Below are 21,051 nucleotides of genomic sequence, written 5' to 3'. Positions count from 1 at the left end.
AGTCAGAGTAAATGTCTCCAGAGGTGTTTTCATCGCAAAAGATGGGTCCAATAATTTGGTGTCCAAGAATGACAACCAAAAAATTTAACTTGCATCGCATTTGATTTTCATGGTGTAACCATTTGGAATAGACTTGCTTTTTCTAAGACACATGAATTACTACTGTAATACGAACTTAAGCCGCTACACTAACGATCTTGAATAAAGGGACCTGCAATACCTCAACGTTGAGTATGCAGAGTGATTCAGAGATATGTGCGTTCCTTGTAACAGTAGATTCATGGCAAAATTTGGAGTTGAAATTTCCTGAGCGGTTATGTTCTAAACCGAACTGTTACAGAGTTACAAGGCCTTAAACTCCGGGCCCATTTGGGTACTCATACTCCCTTCAGAGTTATTATTCGTTAAGACATTCCCGAACCGCACGGCTGTAGAGCGCGGGAACACCATCCTGCAGAATCCACATGCACTTATTCCCATTTAATCTAAGTAACCTTACTATAAATAGCTGAAAACTTTACACAACTATAACGATAACCCTACATTACTTAGAAAATGGAATTAGGCTTAGCAATTTTTAGAAGTTAGTTTTAAAATTATTAACGTCATAAGCGTGAAACTCTTTTCTACTTCTATAAATTCAAAATTTATACGTTGATCATTATTGTATCAGTTCACGAAATTGTTCGTATTTTACGCGAATTGAAATTCCATTCTCTTCTAAAACAGTAAAATCAGGGGTAAATAACGAAAGGAGTTAGAGACGCTAGCTTCCGTAGTGTAGAATACAGTGGGACTTTCAAACGTAGACACAGAAAAGAGAAAACGCCTCGGTCACGCCGTCTATAATTCAAAATAAGTATGATATTTTCCAACCAATAGCGTGGCAGCAAAGTTTCGAAAGTCATGCTGGGATATCGATTTTCTCCTGTCTGCTAGTGTTCGTCTGCTAGTGTTCGTCTGCTTACGACTGAGTGATAATTAGGCTTAGAGTAAAGTTAATTCATTAAGGTGCACTTGAATTAGAAACATGCAACTTTAAAGTTGGTAAATTCCTTATTCGATATTGAAATGGAATTAAATGTCGTTTTTGCATCCTACAATACAGTTTTAGTTGTTTTAATTTCTTTGGTCACAGATACAGTCGATGATCCTGATCCCACAGTTCCCACTGGCACGGAAAAATCACTAAGCCTTGGCTCACTGGACCGACTCTGTAACCGCGCACTTACGGCAAAACAAGTTTGAACACATTTTGAGGATTTCCCCGGCTTCAAATTGCAAATTGTTGACTTATTTTTCTTCATTAAATCGCTGTTTTCTCGCGATTGAATATACTAATTATATTGGGTTGATTTATGAGACGATTTCACAACATCGACACCCGCCATTTTACTTTACCCAGAATACCTTGCGGCGCGAGATTTTAAGGCAAAACTTTTAAGGTTCTGGTCTTATTTACAATACAGTTCCAAAGATGGCACTACATTAGTTACAAATTCTATGACGTTTCAAGGTCCCACTGTATTCTACACTACGGAAGCTAGCGTCTCTAACTCCTTTCGTTATTTACCCCTGGTAAAATAAATTAACTTGTTTTTCAACCAGCACGAAAATATGATGAAATAGCTTTGCAGTTGGACGTGAAACGTCAGATTTTTTTTACATTGTCAGCCAGCGTTATAACGTTTTCACTTTGCGTAGTTGTTGAAAATAAGACAATGTTCCGAGCGAGGATCAACTGGCTGACCTATTGACCAAGCCGTTGTCAAAGGAAGTTTTCGAGCGCTTTAGATGGAACCTAAACTTACGTGACCATTCTGAAGTCAACATTAAGAGCGAGTGTTGAAAATAAGATAATGTAGACTTATGGTAGAACAAAATATGTTTTATTTGTTTATCGTTATCTTAAGATGTTTGTTTATCGTTATCTTAAGATGTTTGTTTATCGTTATCTTAAGATGTTTTTCAATATATCAAACTGTTAGTTATGCTTTAAAACTTTGTATATATACCCTAGCAAATTTCTAAAACACTTACTTCTCGTTCAGACGTTATAATGTTCAATTAAGAAATCAGTTACCACTTTCTATACCTCGTCTTTATTTGGATGCTTTGCTAAGGGGAGCATAACTCTAACAGGTTATGGGCCCAGCACGCTTCCACTGGGCCAAGTAGAACTATTTTGTGGAGTGCGCGTTTGGACCGTCTCTGATTCCTGTTTCGTGAACTCAATGCGCCCCCAACAATCCTTGTGCCCCATCGGCCTCCCCTTTAATCCGGCCCTGACTAAACTAAAACTAAAAACACGATCTGAAGAAGTTTTTTAACTCTATTTTTGCCGTGTAATATTATCGGAGTGAGAATTATGTTTCCTTAAAAGTAGCGAGATTGATAAGCTAAGTGGTCCAGAGAACTGGAGAAGCTGGAAACGTCAAGTCAGCGATGCCCTTACGATTCGAGATGTCATTGGCATAGTTAAGAGTAGTTGGACAGATCCACTCATGTCAGAAGGCGACACTTACTTAGCAGACCTGAAGAAGTTCCGGATAGCTTTTTGTACAGCCCGTACCATTATATGATCATCCATCTCAAGCAAGGTTCAGAACATGATAATGAATTGTGACACTCCTCGAGAAATGTGGGAGAAACTGTTGGAAGTCTATGAACAGAAGTCCTCAAACCGTCTTCAAAAACTGTTAGCCCAGCTGATCAAAGCATCAAAATCTCCAGAAACTGATATCTCGCCCAGTTGCGTTCCTTGTGGTCCGATGTACTGACGACAGCAAAAATGGAGAAGGACACTGCGTTTTATGAATGTATTCTGGTGGCGTGTATCTTCGAGTCCCTGCCTCAGGATGAATACAAAGAGTTCAGTATGTTGTGGGATACGTTACCCGACACGAAACAAACGGTTGATGAACTCAAACGCCTGCTAATTGGACGGACTACGAGGGATGATAATACTTTTGGAGAATCGTCAGGTCTGGTAGTAAATCAGAAACAAGTCAACGATCCGCCGAAGGGAAACCGTAGAAAGGCGGTCAGGAAATTTACTTGCTACAACTGCAAAAACCTGGACATATCGCAAGAAACTGCCGAGAGCCAAAAGAGGAGTCATCTAATAGTCCTAAACTCATGAAAGATAGCCCGAGTGGAGGATTTTTCGTAGCGAGCTGCCTTGTTATTCGGAAACCAGAATCTGCATGGTATTTTGATTCCGGAGCAACACAAAACATTACGAATGACGCTACGAAGTTTATCCGGTTCCTGAAGTTTGACAAAGCGGAATGCGTTGAAGTCGGAAACAAGGCAAAGATATTTGCTGAAGGCGAAGGAGACATTGTCTTTCTTCTCTACAGCGGAAAGAAAATTCGTAAAGAAGTTCACTCAAACGTATGGTACGTGAAGAACTTCGCATGTAATGTCTTCTCACTCAGCAACAAGAATCTCGAATTTTCGGCTACATCTAACTCTTGTGGACTTTATGAAATCATCCAAGGAATCAAACATCTTCGTCTACCGGCAAAAGTGGAGTCATTGTATCGATTGGAGATCGAGGTTGAAATCCAGCAAATTCCGCTCACGTCGCAGAAGTTCCTAAGAAAAACCAAACGGCCGATCTCCAAATCTGGCATGAAAGACTGGGCCATCAAAACAAGAATCATGTTGCTGCTATGTTAAGAAACCTTGGATTTGCGGTTGTCGAGATGGAAACTGGAAGACGATGTGAATGCTGTATCTGCGGCAAGATGACCAGACACAGTTTCGGAACAAGGGCAGACAAATCCACGAAACCAGGAGAACTGATCCATTCAGACCTTTGCGGACCTTCTCCGACATCGTCGATGAAAGGAAAGCTGTATTACTTGCTCTTTAAAGATGAGTATTCTAGTCTCCGAGTAGCCTATTTTCTGACTAAGAAATCTGAAGTCGTTGAACGTTTTAAAGATTTTTTTGGCCATTTGCAAGAACTACAAGCACACGGTGCGAGAATTGGTGACCGACAATAGGACAGAATATATCAACGACGAATTTCGTCATATAACCACGCAGAAGATCGGCTTAAAGCATCGTACATCTATGCCATACACGCCGGAGCAGAATGGTGTAGCGGAGAGAGAAAACCGAACTATTACGGAGTCCGTAAGAGCTATGTTACACTCAAAGCCGCATCTACCTCAAAACTCTGGGCGGAAGCAGTGAATACGACAACCTACATCCTGAATCGTACGGCGCCAACACGAGTCGCCGGGAGTAGTGAGAAAAGGGGGGTTCTAACTCAGGAACCACCATGTTAAACCTATGGGGTTTTCCAGAGTACCACCATGTTATTTCCCATAGGGAACCCATATGGAACCCATAGGGAACCCATATGGAACCCATGCTATGTATTTTCTATGACGTCCTCGTTTTTTTTTTTATGACGTAAAGATCGGGGGGGGGGGTGTTAGTGGTAAAATGGACACGTTTGATTTCCTGACCTATAAAAACCAAAATGTGGGTTATTTAAGTATTGAAGGAGGGAGGGGATGTGATTTAAAAAGAATTTTTTTTTACGACGTAAAGATCAGGGGGTGGTGTGAATATGTTGTGTCTGGGCAGTTCGATTTCCTGACCTATAAAAACTAAAATGCGGATTATTTTTTAAAGTATTAGAGGAAGAGGGGATGTGATTTAAAAAGAATTTTTTTTTTACGACGTAAAGATCAGGAGGTGGTGTTAGTGGTAAAAAATTAGTCGAATATGTTGTGTCTGGACAGTTCGATTTCCTGGTCTATAAAAACTAAAATGTAGATTATTTTTTAAAGTATTAGAGGAAGAGGGGATGTGATTTAAAAAGAAAAAACCCCTCTGGGAATACAAGACATAAGAAAATTTATCTCGTGATTATGTATAAATACCATCTTACTCGAGAAAATGGGAAAATTTGTATTTACACTACAAACGTTGAAATGAATACGTTGGAAGTTGTTAAGCTCTCTCAAGAAGCGATTATTCCAACTAGAGGGTCTGCAAATTCAGCCGGACTTGATTTGTATTCTCCTCGAAATTATGAAATTCCTGCTCAATCAACTATGTTGATAGAAACAGATCTTCAAATACGTGCTCCTTCAAATTGCTACGTCCGCATTGGTATGGTTTTAATTCCCGAACCATCATCCTAAAAAGGGGTGTATTTTTAAAGTTAATTAAATTTTTCAGCCGGACGTTCGGGTTTAGCGTTGAAAAACTCAATTTCCATCGGAGGTGGAGTTATAGATCGAGATTATACTGGTAACGTTGGGGTTATCTTATTTAATCATTCAAACGAGATGTTTATCGTTGAGAAGGGAGATCGTATTGCTCAACTCATTTGTGAAGTTATTGTGTCCCCTGTTTTGTTAGTATGTGAGGTAAAACTACGCGTTTTCAAAACAACTTTATATTGGAGTATAACCTTATTTTCTTCCCTCAAGTCTCTTGAAATGACCGCCAGAGGGATGAACGGTTTCGGCTCAACTGGAAAATAACGAATTTAAATTCATACGAGAATCGAATAAAAAAGCGTCCCCCGTTTTTTTTTTATGATGTAAAGATCGGGAGGTGGTGGTGTTAGTGGTAAAAAAAAAACTTTATGTACCACTTAATATTAATTATCTGCAAAACTTGTAATGTGTTAAATAAAGACAAAAATATTTCAATCAAATTTGTTTATTTTGGAATATGAATTACAAATTTGTTTTTACTTTAAAACTAAAGATAAATGTTCGTGGTAAAAGCTGTCCGGGGTTTTAATATCATTCATTTGTCGCATCACCCAAAGTAAGTAATTATCCACGTGCAATTTCGCCTTTTCCTCCAGAAGTTGCGACGGGCTGGGCATTTTGAGGGTTTCAGCTATGGTTGCATTAAGTCCATGACCCAAACGACTGAAAATTTCTCCATCTCTGATATTTTCGAGAATGATGGTACTTGCGGGGCGAATAATTTTTCCAATTATTTCTTCCTGATCTCTGTACTCAAAATCCCTCGTCCGAATCATCTTCTCATCAAATGGAGGTCTTTGTTTCGTTATTCGAGCAATTTTTCCTTTCTCACTCGTTTCATGTTCGAAGTAAATGGTAAACATACATGGCATTTGAAGACAATAGATTACCATGTACTGGAATTCATTTCTCCCCTCAAAACGTGTGTATGTAACGATGTAATGCATTTTTCCCGAATGAATTCGAAGCGATAGAGTAGATGGTTCTTATAACAAAATCTAGTAATCAACGACGCTTTACGGTATTTTTTTTAAAACATTTAAAACTTTTTAGTATTTTATAAACGTAATAACAAACTAGAATATCGTTTAAAACAGGATATGTTGTATAGGATTTAATAATCCGTTTCAGACTCCACCCTTTGTGCATTTTATGAATGAAATCAATTGAGTATAGTCCGCATGTTGAAGATCTAAAGTCTTGAATTTGTTTATTTTGTATTTGAAACTGACGCGCTAGATGATGTATTTTCAAATTGTACGATTCGGGTCCTAACCCAAAACTATCGAAAAAAATCGCTTTTCCCCCTTTTTTATTAGCTTTGACACCCAAGCTAATCCAATGTTGTCCAGGCTGATCACTCGTTTGATTGTTAAAAACTATATAGTAATCACCTTTCCTTTTTTTAGCGATGAAATTGGAAGGGAAAACCCCGTAAAATTTTCTACCGCAAATTTTGGAAAGAATAGATTCTAGCTGCAGGGTATCCATTTTCTTTCCTCAGTTATGAGGGGTTGTCTAATTATACGTAATACCTCTGTCCCTGGATATTTTCAATGTTGATTCGAATTCGGAAAATAAAATGACTGTTATATTGTCAGTTAAAGCCGCTTTAAATTTTAAAAGTAACTGTAAAGATCCTGTCTTAATCGGCTCTAAATGTTCCAAACCCCCTAGTTCATCGGCGGTTAGAGGGATGACGAAAAATGAATTTCCACTAACGTATTCGTCATATGTTATATTCGATCCGGAATTAATATTATAATTATTAGATCCCGTGAATAAGCTGAGATATTCTCTATGATATCTTTTCTCAGCGAAGTTCGGGGTAAATGCGGGGGAAGGATACCGACGAGTATCTATTATACACTCTAAGTGAGTGAGACCGAAATGTTCGAATGTGTAAGGCGAGGTGTGTATATTACCATTAAAATTAGTGGACTTACACATTGCGACAATTAATCTGTTGGGTAGGGTACCATTATACACCATGTCTCTGTACGTTTCGATAGTCCCCTGAGGTAGAGTGAAAAATTTGACCTCACTGCGGTTTAGGTTATAGACAGCCGGTCTATGTTCTAACGTTAACATGTGTCCGAGAACCAAATCGGGGTTTAATTTCCATTTTTTAACATATAGACTACTATCTACAATTTCGATTTTATATTGATCGTTATTGGTTGAGGGTGTCATTAAAACAAACTCATCGGGGTTTCGATTAAATTTTAATCGAAGCGAAACCCCATTTAATAGGGCTTTATTCATATTGAACAGTTCATGGTAAATTGGACCGAAGACAGTTACAATTTTCGACTGAGATATAGTTTGCATTCTCCTTTTTAAACCGTTTGAGGTGGTAGAGTTAAAAAGGTTGTCAATATCTAAACCTTCATTTTCATGTGTATATAATCTAGTCGACATTTGAGTTCGTTTGGTTTCTCTATTGAAATTGAGATGATCTGTTATATACCCTTTATAACTATACGTCGGTAGACCACTACTCAAACTGACCTCATTCAAGGCTACATCTAAATTAGAAAATAAAGCGGATAGACAATTGTTAACAGTAACCACTTTAGCATCGTTAGGAAGGTTATCGCCGTCGGCTTTAACTACCATAAAGCTTACTGATAATAAAGTATCATCTAATTTTAGATAATGATCGGCTGAACCATGAACGAAGAATTCTAACGGAACTCCGGCGGTAAATGAATTACTCAATGGTTTTATTAAAACGCATTCACTCGCGTCCAAACAATTATTTGTAGCCGGTTCGGAAAAAAAATCGAGCGAGCTCATGAGTAACGTGGTATTATTGGCCATTTTTGTTTTTTAATCCAAGTAGTCTGGAAGACGTCTGGTTCTTTTTCTCTTAGGATTAGATGTGGTGCTACGACGTTTTTTTTTTCTTTTATATACGCCCTTCCCGGATTGAAGATTATTTATAACATTCATCCCTGATTCTTTCAATCGTTTAACAGCGGCTTCTTTGAAATTAGCGCCCTCAGCCAAATCCCCTAACACATTCGAAGTAGCACGTAGCGCCTCATTTTTTAAAACTCGACCAATAGGTTTGTATATGGGTTTTAAAAATGAAAATAGTGATCGAAAAACCGAACCGAACGAACCACCATGTTGATAATACGGTACGGAACTAAAATATGGCAAATCTCCCCCAGTCTGGTTGTTACTATTATGGTATCGTGAAAAGTATATTATATAAGGATTGTCGCTAGAATCCATTATGATTTTTATGTACCGAACACACTATGAGTCATTCATGAATTAAATAGGTTTATGGGAAGACAAGCCTATTTATATTCAAGAGGAAGGTTTTTTTCTTATGTGGAGTTTGAGAATGGTTTTGCCCTTTAAGAATTTTAGAAAGTCACCGTAACTAGTTCTAATATTGATTTCTATAGCTTCGAAAGAATTACATTTTAAGGGATAATAATCGGGGAAATCATAACTTTTCACTAAAACCTCCTCTCTTTCGAGATTTCGCGGGATGGGGACGGTCCGTAAAATTGGAGCCATTGTTGAAGCGTACAGGCTTTCTTCGACTAGAGATGAGTAAATTAGGAAATTTTGAATACCGGATCGTACATCGTGTACCCGGTTTGATCGAATTAGACCTTCGAGTTTCACGTTAATCTGATCTGAACTGAAACCTAAAATGTACGCCAAATTAGGGTGTGATTCGGGGAATTTTATAGAGACGGGTTCGCTAGTAGCTATCCGTGTTTTCCCATCATACGATTTAGATATTGTTACTTTATTTCTAAATTCACGGGGAATTACCTGGATCATGGAGTTATAAATCTCTTCTATACTAACATAGTAGCCGGGTGTGATATTGAGTTCGAGAGATTCGTCTATGTGGGAAATTTTCTGCGTTTCGCAAATTAATGACGTTTCGGAGTCTATAATTACCCCCGGTTCCATGTCCTCAACATGCGGTAATTCATCAGACCTAACTATCCCCCGAAATACGACCCAACCCTCATTATCCTCTTTACTTTTAAACCGTAATAATTTAGCCAATTCAGGACTAAATTTAACCAAAACCCCATTTGAAACTTCAATTTCAGCGTACATTTTCATTATAGTTTTAATCTCTTTAGAATTCGAATCTGTAGTAAATCTTTTACTTTCAAAAAGTCTAAAATTGAATCGTCCGTCGGAATTACTGTAGCCGAGATTGTGAAGCCATTCCTCTAAAAGTCTGTATAATTCATACCCCCCCGCGGACCGTTTACCTTTCCCAAATTTTTCCCAGTCCATGACGTGTGTTGAGGAATTTTCAATAACTTTTTCAGATGAAACTAAGTGAAAATGGGTACAGTCATCCGGGACATTTTCATATTGCAAAGGCATTATCAACTCTTTCAACCCACACTCGTAGTTCCCGTGTAAATGTATTTCTTTTGGTAATAAAATCTTAAACTTACTACTAGAATTGTCATTGAAAACATCCAAAGACGCGGTTGATATACAATGAATATAAAACGCGTCCATTATGATGTGAGTCGTATCATCTTATGATCAGGATAAATAAAAAGAGTCGTCATATATAGATTTCAATATGTTTATTGATATAAAACAGACACACCAAAATTTTTCCACAAGGGGAATCATGATTAAAAAACCTGAATAAAAACCGATATTTTTCCCGAATTGCAAATGCAATATCAAAAATATAATTACGTTGTTATAAAACCAACAAACTTACAAAACACAATTAAAAATTTAAAATGGTAATTAATACTTAATTTCAGTTTCATAACTAGTGAAGAAGCGAGAAGAAATTTTAACTTGTTTATTTTTTTGATTCATGAGGTCGGTTTTAAAGTCTTCTAACTTTAACAAACTATTAATAATGTCGATAGTTTCTTGAGCGTTTCCGGGGGCACGTCTTAAAACTCTTTGGTAAAAGTTAATATAATTTAATACTTCGCTCATCTGTAAATTTTGGACGGCCTGATCATAGAACGAAGAAACCCTATCACTCCAATCTAGGGTCACACACTGATGGCCCAGTTGGTTTTCGTATGAGTTTTGACAACCAACACACGAATTCTCTGCTATTTTATTTATTTCCCTTATGAGGAGATACGCCAACGTTTGTTGGGCTTCAAAGTCCCCTGTCAATTTAGGTGGGAAAAATATGAAATGTATAGTTGGAATTAAATATTTTAAATAATTCCATTCGTCAGGGGTCATCATTATCCCGGTTATACTACATGATTTTTTTTTCTGACGTGTTATAGCGACATTATGTTCAACACCTGCGTTTAAAACAGTTAACCACGCTCCATCGTTATTATGGTCCGACAGTGGGTATATTAATTGAGCGGGTGTCAAAAGTAAATTGTTATGACCTCTAAATGATTTAGAAAGTCTGATATTTTCTTTCGCTTCATTAAGTTTCACGATGTGTGTGTCGGTCAAAACTACGCCATCATGTGTTGGTAACCATCTTCCGATTTCAGACGAATAACGGAAAGAGCGTATGTTTAAGAACATATTCCCATTGTTGTTTTGTCTGGAAATAGTAGCGTATTTGACCAAAGTTCCATCTTTCTTTCTATATGTTGATCCTAATGGCGCTTTAAACAATATGTCAAAGCCACTTTTATTGTCATGAAACACGGGATCGGCTACGTCCATGTTGTAAAAATCGGGGCTGTAATTGGACGTCAAATCATTAACACTATAAAAAGCTATATAAATATAACAGATTATTCGGTAAAATGAAAAAACATCCAATTACCAAATTAGAGAGTCTTGAGCCATTTTTAGCGTTGTTCGCGCGTTGGATAATTGTAGAAGACTGAAAGCTTCCAACTGCAACCTTTCCTCTTATGTGATTTTAGTTTCGATTTACTGGACTCTCAAACCTTTTTTTTTTTTTTAAAAAAAAATCGGACCCAACTTCGAATTCGTGGTGGAAATAAGCTGCTTAAATCTTACAACATTGTATAAGATCCGGGCTGTAATTGGAAGCAAATCATTAACACTATATAAAGCTATATAAATATAACAGAATATTCGGTAAAATGAAAAACATCCAATTACCAAAATAGTGATTCTTGAGCCATTTTTAGCGTTGTTCACGCGTTGACTAATTGAAGAAGAATGAAAGCTTCTAACCTCAACCTTTCCTCTTGTGTGATTTTAGTTCCGATTTCCTGGACTCTCAAACTTTTTTTTTTTTTTTTTAAAAAATCGGACCCAATTTCGAATTCATGACGGAAATAAGATGCTTAAATCTTATGACATTGTATAAGAAATAGTTTATTCTATTTTCACGTTCAATATAATATATTACGGATATATTGTCGAAACGAACTTTTTTCATTTTAATAAACGTCGAAACTACATGCGAGGACGTGTTTTCGGATTAATCGTTGTGGGTGAATTAATAATGGATAGTTATTTCTTTGGTTTTTAATGTATATTGGATATTTTATGAAGATAAGTCCTACATGATCTACCATAGAAACTAAATATCCTATTTGACCCACATACGAAACTATTTCGAGGTGGGATTAGCTAGTGATAAAAACGTTAAATTACATCAATAAGGATTATAGGTATCGGATTAAGCTTTGCGGGTGGATTAATAGTGGATAGTCATTTCCTCGGTTTTTAATGTATATCGGATATTTTACGGAAATAAGTCCTACGTGATTTATCGTAGAAAACACGAGTTTATGGTATTTTTAAATATCCTATTTGACCACGTATGAAACTAGTTAGGTAAGTTTGAATTCTTTCAGATTGTATATGTATTATACTATACTAATTTATTCGTTCCAGCGAGTATAAAAGTATCGGTCCTTCCTTCTAGAACCATCATTCTCGAATAGTATTTCTAGAGATAGTAACATTAAGATAGAAAATGACTGTCACCCCAATCGCCGTCGGTGAAGAAGTTAGAGCTATCCTACGGTACACGGCCACATTAGGCCCAATACCTGGACGAGATGAGCTACCTGAATTCACGTTCAGGGATTTGGAGGTAAGAATTTAACAAATTGATTCATTTTTATATTAAAAATTAAATATCACAACAACGTTTTTATTCATTTAAGATCTTGGTGCGATCGATACATGTGGGTTTTGTAATCAAGTTCGACTTACGACCGGAGATATCGTCCATAGATGTCTCCGTCTCTTACCATCCGAACCTGGACCGGCTCGTTAGAAGAATTGGGGGTGAAAATAGTATTGTAAAGGTATGTTTTCTCTCTCTCTCTCTCTCTCTCTCTCTCTCTCGCTTAATTACATCATTATTCCATGTTTCCTTTATTTCTTCACTAGGTGATGAAGTTAGAGACGTTCATCCTACCACATGAACGGGCCCGGGCTTTCATTTTTAAAGACTATTTCGAGAGCCGGGGTAGCGGCAGCGGAGTGTAACCAAAAAAATTTAATTTAAAAAAAAAAAAAAAAATATATATATACACATATAATATCATGGAAATAAAAATTTTAAAAAAAAATATATATATAAAATAAATTGAATATTGAAATAAATTAAATATTAAACAAGTAATGGAAAGTCTCTATTTTTTTTTTACAACATTTTATTTTTAAAAATCTTCATCATCCCAATCAATTAAAATTGGGGGCGAAGTTATTACAACTTTTTTTCTGGTTTTCTTATTAACCATAGTCGGTGGTTTCTTCTTTTCCAATAACTCCGTCTGGCTTCTAGTTATAATCGGTTCTTGACCGGTATTTCTGTTCACTTTACCCGAGACATTATATTTTCGTGATTTTTTTACGATTGGTTTCGTGTTAGTGGGAGTAAAAGTCGAAGCTGCGGGGGTTTGAACTGCGTTAGTTTGAAATGTTGGGGTTTGAAGGGGAGGAGGAGGAGTTGGAGGAGGTGTATAGGTGGAAGGGTTAGAATGAATAATTATAGGTGACGATTGTATATTCGGTGGGGTTGATGGTAGATTGCTAACGCTAACCGTTTTCGGAACAATGTGTTTTTTAGAAAACTGATACTTTTGAAGCAATTCTTGATACCGTCGAGTTTTTTCTCTCGATGTAAGACCTTTTGTTCGAATTACCGTGAACATTTCCCGGTCAAGGTCCGTCATTTCATTGTTAATTAGATCTTGATTTGATCGAATTTGATCATATGGGACGAGAATTAATTTTTGAAGAGTATTCATTGTCCGAGTAATGTAGAAATACCACTGATAATGCTCGGTAAAAGCGAAGAAATTAGCGGAAAAAAACCCCCGTGTTGTTTCAATTTCAGAAGAGACTTCTTTCTTTTTAACGAAATATTTTTATCAGCTAGTTTACGTATCAAATTCCTGTACTTGACTAATTTTCTCCTTGTTTTATTATCTATGATAACATTTCCTTTTTTTAAGTTGCTTGATAGTTGGCATATGAATTTAAGTTGCGGATCGTTTACGCAGTCCACCCCTCTTAGAGGAAGACCGTTTAGACTACTAAATCTCCTCGATGTTCTCGACATAATGATGAAATTAATTGTTAAATATAGCTATTTATAAAATATCATCGGTAGATCTTCCAAAATTCCGTGTCCTCTTAACCTCAAATCATCGGGGCAATCCACCCTGAGATCCAGAATTAGATACGCGTACGGCGATAAACTAGTCGCATCCTCATACGCCAACAATAATTTATTGGGTTGTTTGGGAAAGACCTGTCTGGAAAGCGTAGCAATCTGATTCTTATCACGCATCATTCGCTTCAAAATTAAATAATGCGTGTTCAGGCTGATATCTCTCATTACGGAACCTTTAAAAAATTAGACATATTCAAAGTATGGTAATAACATATACACAAATAAAATCCATACACAACCTTGCTTGTACATATTTTGACTTAATAATATGCAGCTGGCGTTTTTATGGTGCGCATTTTTAATGAATAAATTTCCGACAGTTTTATTGTCTTTCAATTCGTTTAGAAGGTCATCGATAATAATCAAGTTATTTACATTACAGTCTAGTAAATTTTCAAGATCATCGGGGATTCCCTTAACAAATTCCAAAATTGGAAGTTCCTTTAGTAACTTTTCAAACTCGGTTTGATACGAACCGTACATATAAATTATTCTCTGTATTTTCGGGGTTATGCAAAACTCGTGATTACGTAGTAATTTAAAAACGAACGTGCTTTTACCTGAAATTAAGTTTTAAAGTTAATAACTATCGTATTAATTGTAAAAACAACGAAATTGACGTAACCTGATAAACTGGGTCCGTAAATAGCGTAGTTGCTAGGGTGACGAAACTTCAGATAGCACGAGTTCATTTTTAACAATGGATGGAATGATGTTCCGTGTCCGATATTTATACATGATTATTATTTTTTCTTTATTAAATCGATTTCGCTAATCCACGAGTTGAAGGATTCGTCATACGAATACCATTTAACGTAATGTTCTTTAGTACCATCAGATTTTTTACGCGTTTTTAAAATTTTTTCAATACGGAAAACGCAATCATTCAAATCTTTCCCCACAATTTGCATTTCCGGTTGAAGGAAAGTGCCCTCGATCAACCGAGAATTCAGATCTTCAATCTTATAGGTCCTCGGTTGCGTATTTAAAACCTCAAGCACTCTAAATAGTTCATCACTCCATCTTGGCTTGAATTTTTTATTAAACACGTTTGTTTGTTTGGAAATTCTAATAATGTTTCCCACGTATATATCTTCCGAATCTAAAGGGGGGCTGAAATCGATTTTACCAAACATTCTATACCAAACTTCTGCAGAGTTTTCGCTGTTGACTTCATTAGGATTCATTCCGATTGTTCTATGGAAACTGTCGTTATAAGCCTTTACTAAATTCGGTAATACATTATTGTAGTTAAACGTGTTATTCGCTGTCATATACTGGTAAATTCGATGTTTCATAGTTTGTATAAATCTATATAAAAAAACCCAAGTTAGACGCTTCCTTCCATTTAATAAAAAGTCTCACCTTTCACATATGGACGATTTCATTTCCGAAAACGTTGTATAATATTTTATACCCTTACTTTTTAAATATATCTGGAAACGAGGACCGAATTCTGAACCTCTATCGCTAGTAACTAATTTAGGTTTGTGTCGATTGCTTTTTAATAGGATATGTTTAAAAGCTTGAATCACCGTCTCCACCCTCTTATTTTTAATCGGAACTAGCGAACCCCATTTTGAAAAATAATCCACGCAAGCTAAAATATATCTGACCCCTTTATTATACCTTTTTAAGCTTTGCATATCGATTAAATCCAAACCCCAAATTTGATCAATACCAAATGAAATAACTCGCGGTCTCAAATAATTAATTCTAGCTGGTCTGTGTAGAGTATAAACATTTTGTTGTTTGAGAAATTCTTTAACATCTCGTACCCGATAACCAAAATTCCTCGCTTCCTTAAAGAGAGCAGCGACACTAGCGTAGGACCCCGGGCTTTTACTATTATAATAAATGCTTCGAATTTTCCCCCAATCTTTCCCCTTGTTTCGTGTCTCCTCTGCTCTACGCTTTTCCATCTCGTATCCTTTTCACAACGTAAAAAAAATCACCGCCTAAACTTTCACCTTTCTTGGTCTATTCACTCTCTTTACTGTCTTTCTCAAATGTTTATTCACATTCCAAAACCTTTTCCCCCGTCTAACTACCCTCCTACCTGATAGAAGTTTCCGCGAAACCTTAGACGGGACTATTATAATTCTCTTACGTAACATCATGGATCCAAATTCTGAATGAGTATGGTTTATTCATACACTTGATATTTATAGGAAAATAACGCAACTAGGAACAATAAACATCTTAGTAATATTTTTTTATTATCACACATTACAAAATAGGGTTATTTTTCCGCTATATCCTTATTCCCGTAAGGTAATGAAGTAACACCATCTTCCAAAATATACCGTTTATCATCATAACACGATAACGCGGCTTTCTGAACTTTCAAGGTATAAAGTTCATGATTCTCAGACTGGAATCGATACATGGTCTCCGACGTACGTTTCCTTTTGAAAAGACAATTTTTATAGTCCTCGTGTCTTATTTTGTTTTTCACAACAGTTTTACAAATCCCTTTCAACGTTTTTTTTTCTTCCGTTTCACTCAACAAAAGACTATAAATTTTACTACGGAGCCCTACGTATTCGTGAATGGGCTTCCCCGAAGTTTCATCTTTGAACTTCCCCAACGCCTTTTTATTGACCTCATTGTAGAGAAAATGGTTCTTAGGATAATTGCTAAAGTCAAATTTATCACCGTGTCTTTCTAAATCTTTATACACGTTTTCCGTTTGAACTTCAATACAGAATGAATCAGTGTCGGTGAATAACAATTTCACACGATCATTATATACTTGCTTTAAGAAATTGAAGTAAAAATCGAACATGAGATGTTTTGATAATTCAAGAACAGAAAACCCTATGTAAATTGGTCTATTTAAAGTAATTTTTTTGGGACGCATGGAAACGCCCACTAAATCTTTGTTAAATACCGTCACACTTTTAAACGAGGGTTGACTAACTTTCTTTAACAATGTTTTTTTTGTGTGCGCTAAATGAAATACTATTCTTTTCCTTAAATTTTCCATTGATTTACCAAATAACGAATTGACAATTAGCTTGAACAATGATTGTGTAAATTCGTCGGGCGCTAGCTTCCGCTGTTCTGTATTGAATTCAATAAACGGTCTAAGCCAACGCTCTTGTCTGAATTCTAACGCTCTATGTATTTTTGTTAAGACCATACCTTGTTGTAAGTAAAGTTTTAGATTTCTATAATGGAGAACATACTTCGTTTTAGACATTTGGTTGGGAATTAATTTTGGGTTTGATTCTTTAGGAGGTATGTTAAATTCTGCTAACACATCTTGACAATATGGTGAAAGTTGGGAAACCTGAACGCTCAATCTTTCGGGAGCCAAAGGGAAATCTGATGTAAAAGCATGAATTTCCGGGGGGTAAAGAAGGTCGCATTCGATGATGTATCCTAGATTATTATCATCGGGTATTTTGGGGATTTTTGTCATTAAACTATTTAATTCCGATTCGGGGACCCACTTAAAACCGTCAATTGGTAAATAATCGCTTAAACTTGTCCCATATCTGAAATGATAGACTAACATTAACCCCGTGTAATTATTTTTAAAAATCAACAAGTAACTCACAGGTTATTACAATCCAGATAGAGAATGTAACTCGTTGGTTTATCATTAACATATGTTTGAGGAATAAGCGGATTATTGGCAGCGGCGTATCGGTGTGTTATCATAGAAACTCCTCCACGGATTTCCGATTCTAGGAAGAGATACTGATCGATGTCTAATAATAACTCTAGTTTCACCCCAGTTTTGAAAAGCATCGCTTGCCAGGCGTAACCTGGTACTGTTGAAAATATTACTTTCTAGTATTTAAGAACTACATTAACAACACCTTACGTGTGAACGAATGTAGAACATCGAGGTTGTAAAATTGAAAACATTTGTCTCTAAACTCGTTAAAAACATCACATAATTGAACACAGTCGGTAAGCACATATAGATCATGGAGGTCACCTAGATATTTAAATGAATCCTTTAAAAACTTCAGCCTTTAGATTTTTTTGTTAGAAATAAAAAGCTATTACCCATATTTTTCAATTGGAATGTATTCCAAATTAATTTCACGTGTTCATAATCCTCTTCATCAATACTTTTATCCGATAGAGTACTGAAAAACGCTTCTTTATCCGGAAGCGCTGTCTCATCGAAAACCTTCAAGGAAGTTACGTATTCGTATGGATACGGTAATTTTTTTAATAGCAATTTCGCTTTGTCCTCTTCAAATAGGTTATTAAGAACCTTAAATTTTTCCGCCCCTTCTTTACCCAAATTCATCACGAGATTGGATAATGAAGTGTTTAGAAATCTAAAAACAATTACTATAATCACTTTTACAGGAGTAAAATAATGAAATATCTTACCTAAATGAGTCAATAAATCGGATATTACTAAACGTAAACGAAATGTAACGTTCCGTGTTTGAGGGGATGCAGGACAGTTTTTCATTTTTGAAAGATCCAGCCTTTTGAAGAATTAAATGTAAATCATAGCTGAAAAAATAGTGTTATGTTTTTAATCCTATTTTAGAATTTCATATTCAAACTATTACTTGGAGAGATTATGAAAAATACATGGTAGATATTTAGGGGGTTTGATTTTCAAATTACATGATGAATGCGCCGCTCCACGAAACTGACCAGTTAAATGACAATGATCACGTACTGGTCGGTCATCATCATCATCATCGGCGAAATTCTTCTTACAAACCCTACAGTGACTTGAAAATTGAAACTCTTTCTCCTGTTTATCCGTCATAATTAGTGGAATATTTATAGAGAGCATGTAACTATTAATGTCAGCCTCTATTAGCATTCGTTTGAGAAAAACACTAACAGCGTCCAATCCTCTGTTTAAAGGGGGCTTCAATTAGAACCGGTTAAAAGTAATTGGAAATTAAAAAATGTACCTGTAAACAAACGGTTTTGATGTTGTACCATCGCTATTCATAACGATGTATGCAAAACCACAAGTGATATGTTGATTAATTTTATGCGTGTGCGAAACTTTGTTATCTTGTTCGGGGCCTGCAATCGGAGATAGAATAGATTCGAAATCGGCAACAACGTATCTCGGTATTTTTTCCCTCATTTCATAATTCTTAAAAGTAAATTCTTGTTCTTCCGGCATTTCTATTAATGTCGGCGTGTGTTTTTTACAGCCGTCGATGTGTTTATCCCTTAATGTTTGTTTCGAAAATCTGTGTAGACATCTCCGACAATAAAATGTCGTGGCTTTCTTTTTAGTTAAATTAGAAAGAAGTCTCGATAAACTTTTAATCAGACAGAAGTGTTTCTTTCTTCCTTTAGAAATTAGCAACAGGTCTATTTGACGCCGTTCTTCACATTCGTATTCACTGATGAACAAAGGGTAGACAAACTTTTCGAATCCGAAAATATTGATACTTAAATTGTTACGCTTTTCGAAGGAAATTAGCTCACTCGGTGACACTTTGAATGGACTTTTAATATTTCCCATGTCTATTTCATTCAAGTATCTCGTGTAGTTACTAACTCTTTCACTGTTGAATTCAACAGGATGTAATTTAGCTAGAATAGAGTATTCGAAACATCTCTCATCCTTATTTCGAATATTTATCAACGCTTTTTTTGATTTCAAAAACGGGGGTAGCTTGAAATATGACGCTGGTCTTAGCGGATGATATGATACGATATTTACTTGTAAAAACAGAATTTTGTTCAAAACCCAGTTGCTACCACCTTTCTGGAATTGTTCCAAAGAGTTCCTAATTTTCTGAACACTTCTCTCTATTTGTTCATAAATCTCATCCTCGCTTAAAGTTGTATTTGTATAACCGCGAAAGAAGGGAAACTCTAAGACTTCCTGCGTTGAATTAACTAATTGTCGACTAAACTGGACATTAACCACAAGGTACCATTTAATACCTCGTCTTTCAGTCAAATGTTTCTTCAAATACGCATATATTGCTTCTCTATGTCTACTAGTAAACGTTAAAATATCAACTTCATTTTCATTCGCCTCTATCCGTGTTGTTACTAGAGCGTTACGTAAAATCGGAACTTCATTCGACTCTAAGTCATTAACTCCTGATTGATTTAAATTCCTTTCACTCGATGTGTTAGTACGTGAAGTACTAGGTTGATTCAAATTACCACGTGAAGTACTAGGTTGATTCAAATTACCACGTGAAGTACTCGGTTGATTAGTTTTGCTAGATGGGTCCGCATCATCCTTCCCTCGATCGGGGTAATTCTTTCTCAGTTGTTTTAGTCGTTTATGAATGGTTAAATGTTTTTCTAATCTGTAACAGCGGGAAAATGTCGCGCCGCAAACTTTACAAGTTAATTTGTTTCTTTGATGAACTTCGCGTATATGTCTATTTAATGTTTTCTTATAACTAAACTCCCGATTACAATCCGGACAGATGAAATTCATGATGATAACTGAAACTTAAAGTGCGGGTCTTTTCTCGAGTAGGATGGTATTTATACATAATCGTGAGATAAATTTTCTTATGTCTTGTATTTGCAGAGGGGTTTTTTCTTTTTAAATCACATCCCCTCTTCCTCTAATACTTTAAAAAATAATCAGCATTTTAGTTTTTATAGGTCAGGAAATCGAACTGCCCAGACACAAGATATTCACACCACCCCCTGATCTTTACGTCGTAAAAAAAAATTCTTTTTAAATCACATCCCCTCCCTCCTTCAATACTTAAATAACCCACATTTTGGTTTTTATAGGTCAGGAAATCAAACGTGTCCATTTTACCACTAACACCCCCCCGATCTTTACGTCATAAAAAAAAAAACGAGGACGTCATAGAAAATACATAGCATGGGTTCCATATGGGTTCCCTATGGGTTCCATATGGGTTCCCTATGGGAAATAACATGGTGGTACTCTGGAAAACCCCATAGGTTTAACATGGTGGTTCCTGAGTTAGAACCCCCCTTTTCTCACTACTGCCGGGAAGACCCCATACGATTTATGGAGTGGGAAGCCTACGCCGTCCATAAAGCATCTGAAGGTCTTTGGAACTGATTGCTACGTTCATATTCCGAAGGTGAAACGAAAGAAGCTTGCAAAGAAAGCGTATAAAGGTTATCTCGATGTCACGACGGCGTTCCTTTATGGAGATCTGGAGGAAGAAATTTGTATGCGACAACCCGAGGGCTTTGATGACGGAAGCGGTCAAGTCTGGAGAT

At 36.3% G+C, this 21,051-nt stretch overlaps 6 protein-coding genes across 13 annotated transcripts; 3 read left to right on the top strand and 3 right to left on the bottom strand.

Annotated features, from left to right (window-relative positions):
• Positions 1 to 2,791: 2,791 nt before the first annotated feature.
• LOC149659287 (uncharacterized) lies at positions 2,792 to 3,684 on the top strand. The gene is made up of 2 exons (XM_089844059.1): positions 2,792 to 2,989; positions 3,037 to 3,684. Exons 1-2 carry the CDS (start codon positions 2,792 to 2,794, stop codon positions 3,682 to 3,684), a joined length of 846 nt encoding a protein of 281 aa, XP_089700185.1.
• A 581-nt stretch (positions 3,685 to 4,265) lies between these two features.
• On the top strand, positions 4,266 to 5,689 carry LOC149659286 (uncharacterized). Of its 2 annotated transcripts, XM_089844002.1 has the most exons (3): positions 4,266 to 5,136; positions 5,206 to 5,396; positions 5,460 to 5,689. In XM_089844002.1, the coding sequence occupies exons 1-3, from the start codon at positions 4,893 to 4,895 to the stop codon at positions 5,511 to 5,513; spliced, it is 489 nt and encodes a 162-aa protein (XP_089700128.1). In that variant the 5' UTR covers positions 4,266 to 4,892; the 3' UTR covers positions 5,514 to 5,689. The 2 variants fall into 2 exon arrangements, with proteins under 2 accessions (XP_089700128.1, XP_089700127.1); XM_089844001.1 differs by having other exon boundaries at positions 5,206 to 5,689.
• Positions 5,690 to 6,767: 1,078 nt separating this feature from the next.
• LOC149659285 (uncharacterized) lies at positions 6,768 to 8,072 on the bottom strand. Its single transcript, XM_089844058.1, has one exon. It carries the CDS (start codon positions 8,070 to 8,072, stop codon positions 6,768 to 6,770), a length of 1,305 nt encoding a protein of 434 aa, XP_089700184.1.
• Positions 7,900 to 11,495, bottom strand: LOC149659284 (uncharacterized). 2 transcript variants are annotated; one of them, XM_089843999.1, is made up of 2 exons: positions 11,023 to 11,495; positions 7,900 to 10,935 (listed from the first exon to the last, which is right to left on the bottom strand). In XM_089843999.1, the coding sequence occupies exon 2, from the start codon at positions 9,765 to 9,767 to the stop codon at positions 8,571 to 8,573; it is 1,197 nt and encodes a 398-aa protein (XP_089700125.1). In that variant the 5' UTR covers positions 9,768 to 10,935; positions 11,023 to 11,495; the 3' UTR covers positions 7,900 to 8,570. The 2 variants fall into 2 exon arrangements, with proteins under 2 accessions (XP_089700125.1, XP_089700126.1); XM_089844000.1 differs by having other exon boundaries at positions 9,824 to 10,935.
• Positions 11,480 to 12,705, top strand: LOC149659283 (uncharacterized). The gene is made up of 3 exons (XM_089844003.1): positions 11,480 to 12,273; positions 12,347 to 12,490; positions 12,576 to 12,705. The coding sequence occupies exons 1-3, from the start codon at positions 12,154 to 12,156 to the stop codon at positions 12,672 to 12,674; spliced, it is 363 nt and encodes a 120-aa protein (XP_089700129.1). The 5' UTR covers positions 11,480 to 12,153; the 3' UTR covers positions 12,675 to 12,705.
• A 116-nt stretch (positions 12,706 to 12,821) lies between these two features.
• LOC149659282 (uncharacterized) lies at positions 12,822 to 20,620 on the bottom strand. Of its 6 annotated transcripts, none has more exons than XM_089843994.1 (9): positions 18,771 to 20,620; positions 18,414 to 18,710; positions 18,226 to 18,354; positions 17,890 to 18,170; positions 17,702 to 17,818; positions 17,432 to 17,648; positions 14,492 to 17,369; positions 14,106 to 14,426; positions 12,822 to 14,039 (listed from the first exon to the last, which is right to left on the bottom strand). In XM_089843994.1, the coding sequence occupies exons 1-7, from the start codon at positions 20,276 to 20,278 to the stop codon at positions 16,109 to 16,111; spliced, it is 3,810 nt and encodes a 1,269-aa protein (XP_089700120.1). In that variant the 5' UTR covers positions 20,279 to 20,620; the 3' UTR covers positions 12,822 to 14,039; positions 14,106 to 14,426; positions 14,492 to 16,108. The 6 variants fall into 6 exon arrangements, with proteins under 6 accessions (XP_089700120.1, XP_089700121.1, XP_089700123.1 ...); XM_089843995.1 differs by having other exon boundaries at positions 14,106 to 14,361; XM_089843997.1 differs by having other exon boundaries at positions 14,106 to 15,177; positions 15,232 to 17,369.
• Between the last annotated feature and the right edge of the window lie 431 nt (positions 20,621 to 21,051).

This window comes from Phalangium opilio, unplaced genomic scaffold, assembly GCF_054372755.1.
Source record: "Phalangium opilio isolate 3A_F unplaced genomic scaffold, DU_Popi_V2 ptg000073l_1, whole genome shotgun sequence".
In the NCBI taxonomy this organism is placed as follows: domain Eukaryota; kingdom Metazoa; phylum Arthropoda; class Arachnida; order Opiliones; family Phalangiidae; genus Phalangium; species Phalangium opilio.
Note: the sequence above shows the minus strand (reverse complement) of the source record. Positions and strands in the feature narration are given on the sequence as shown.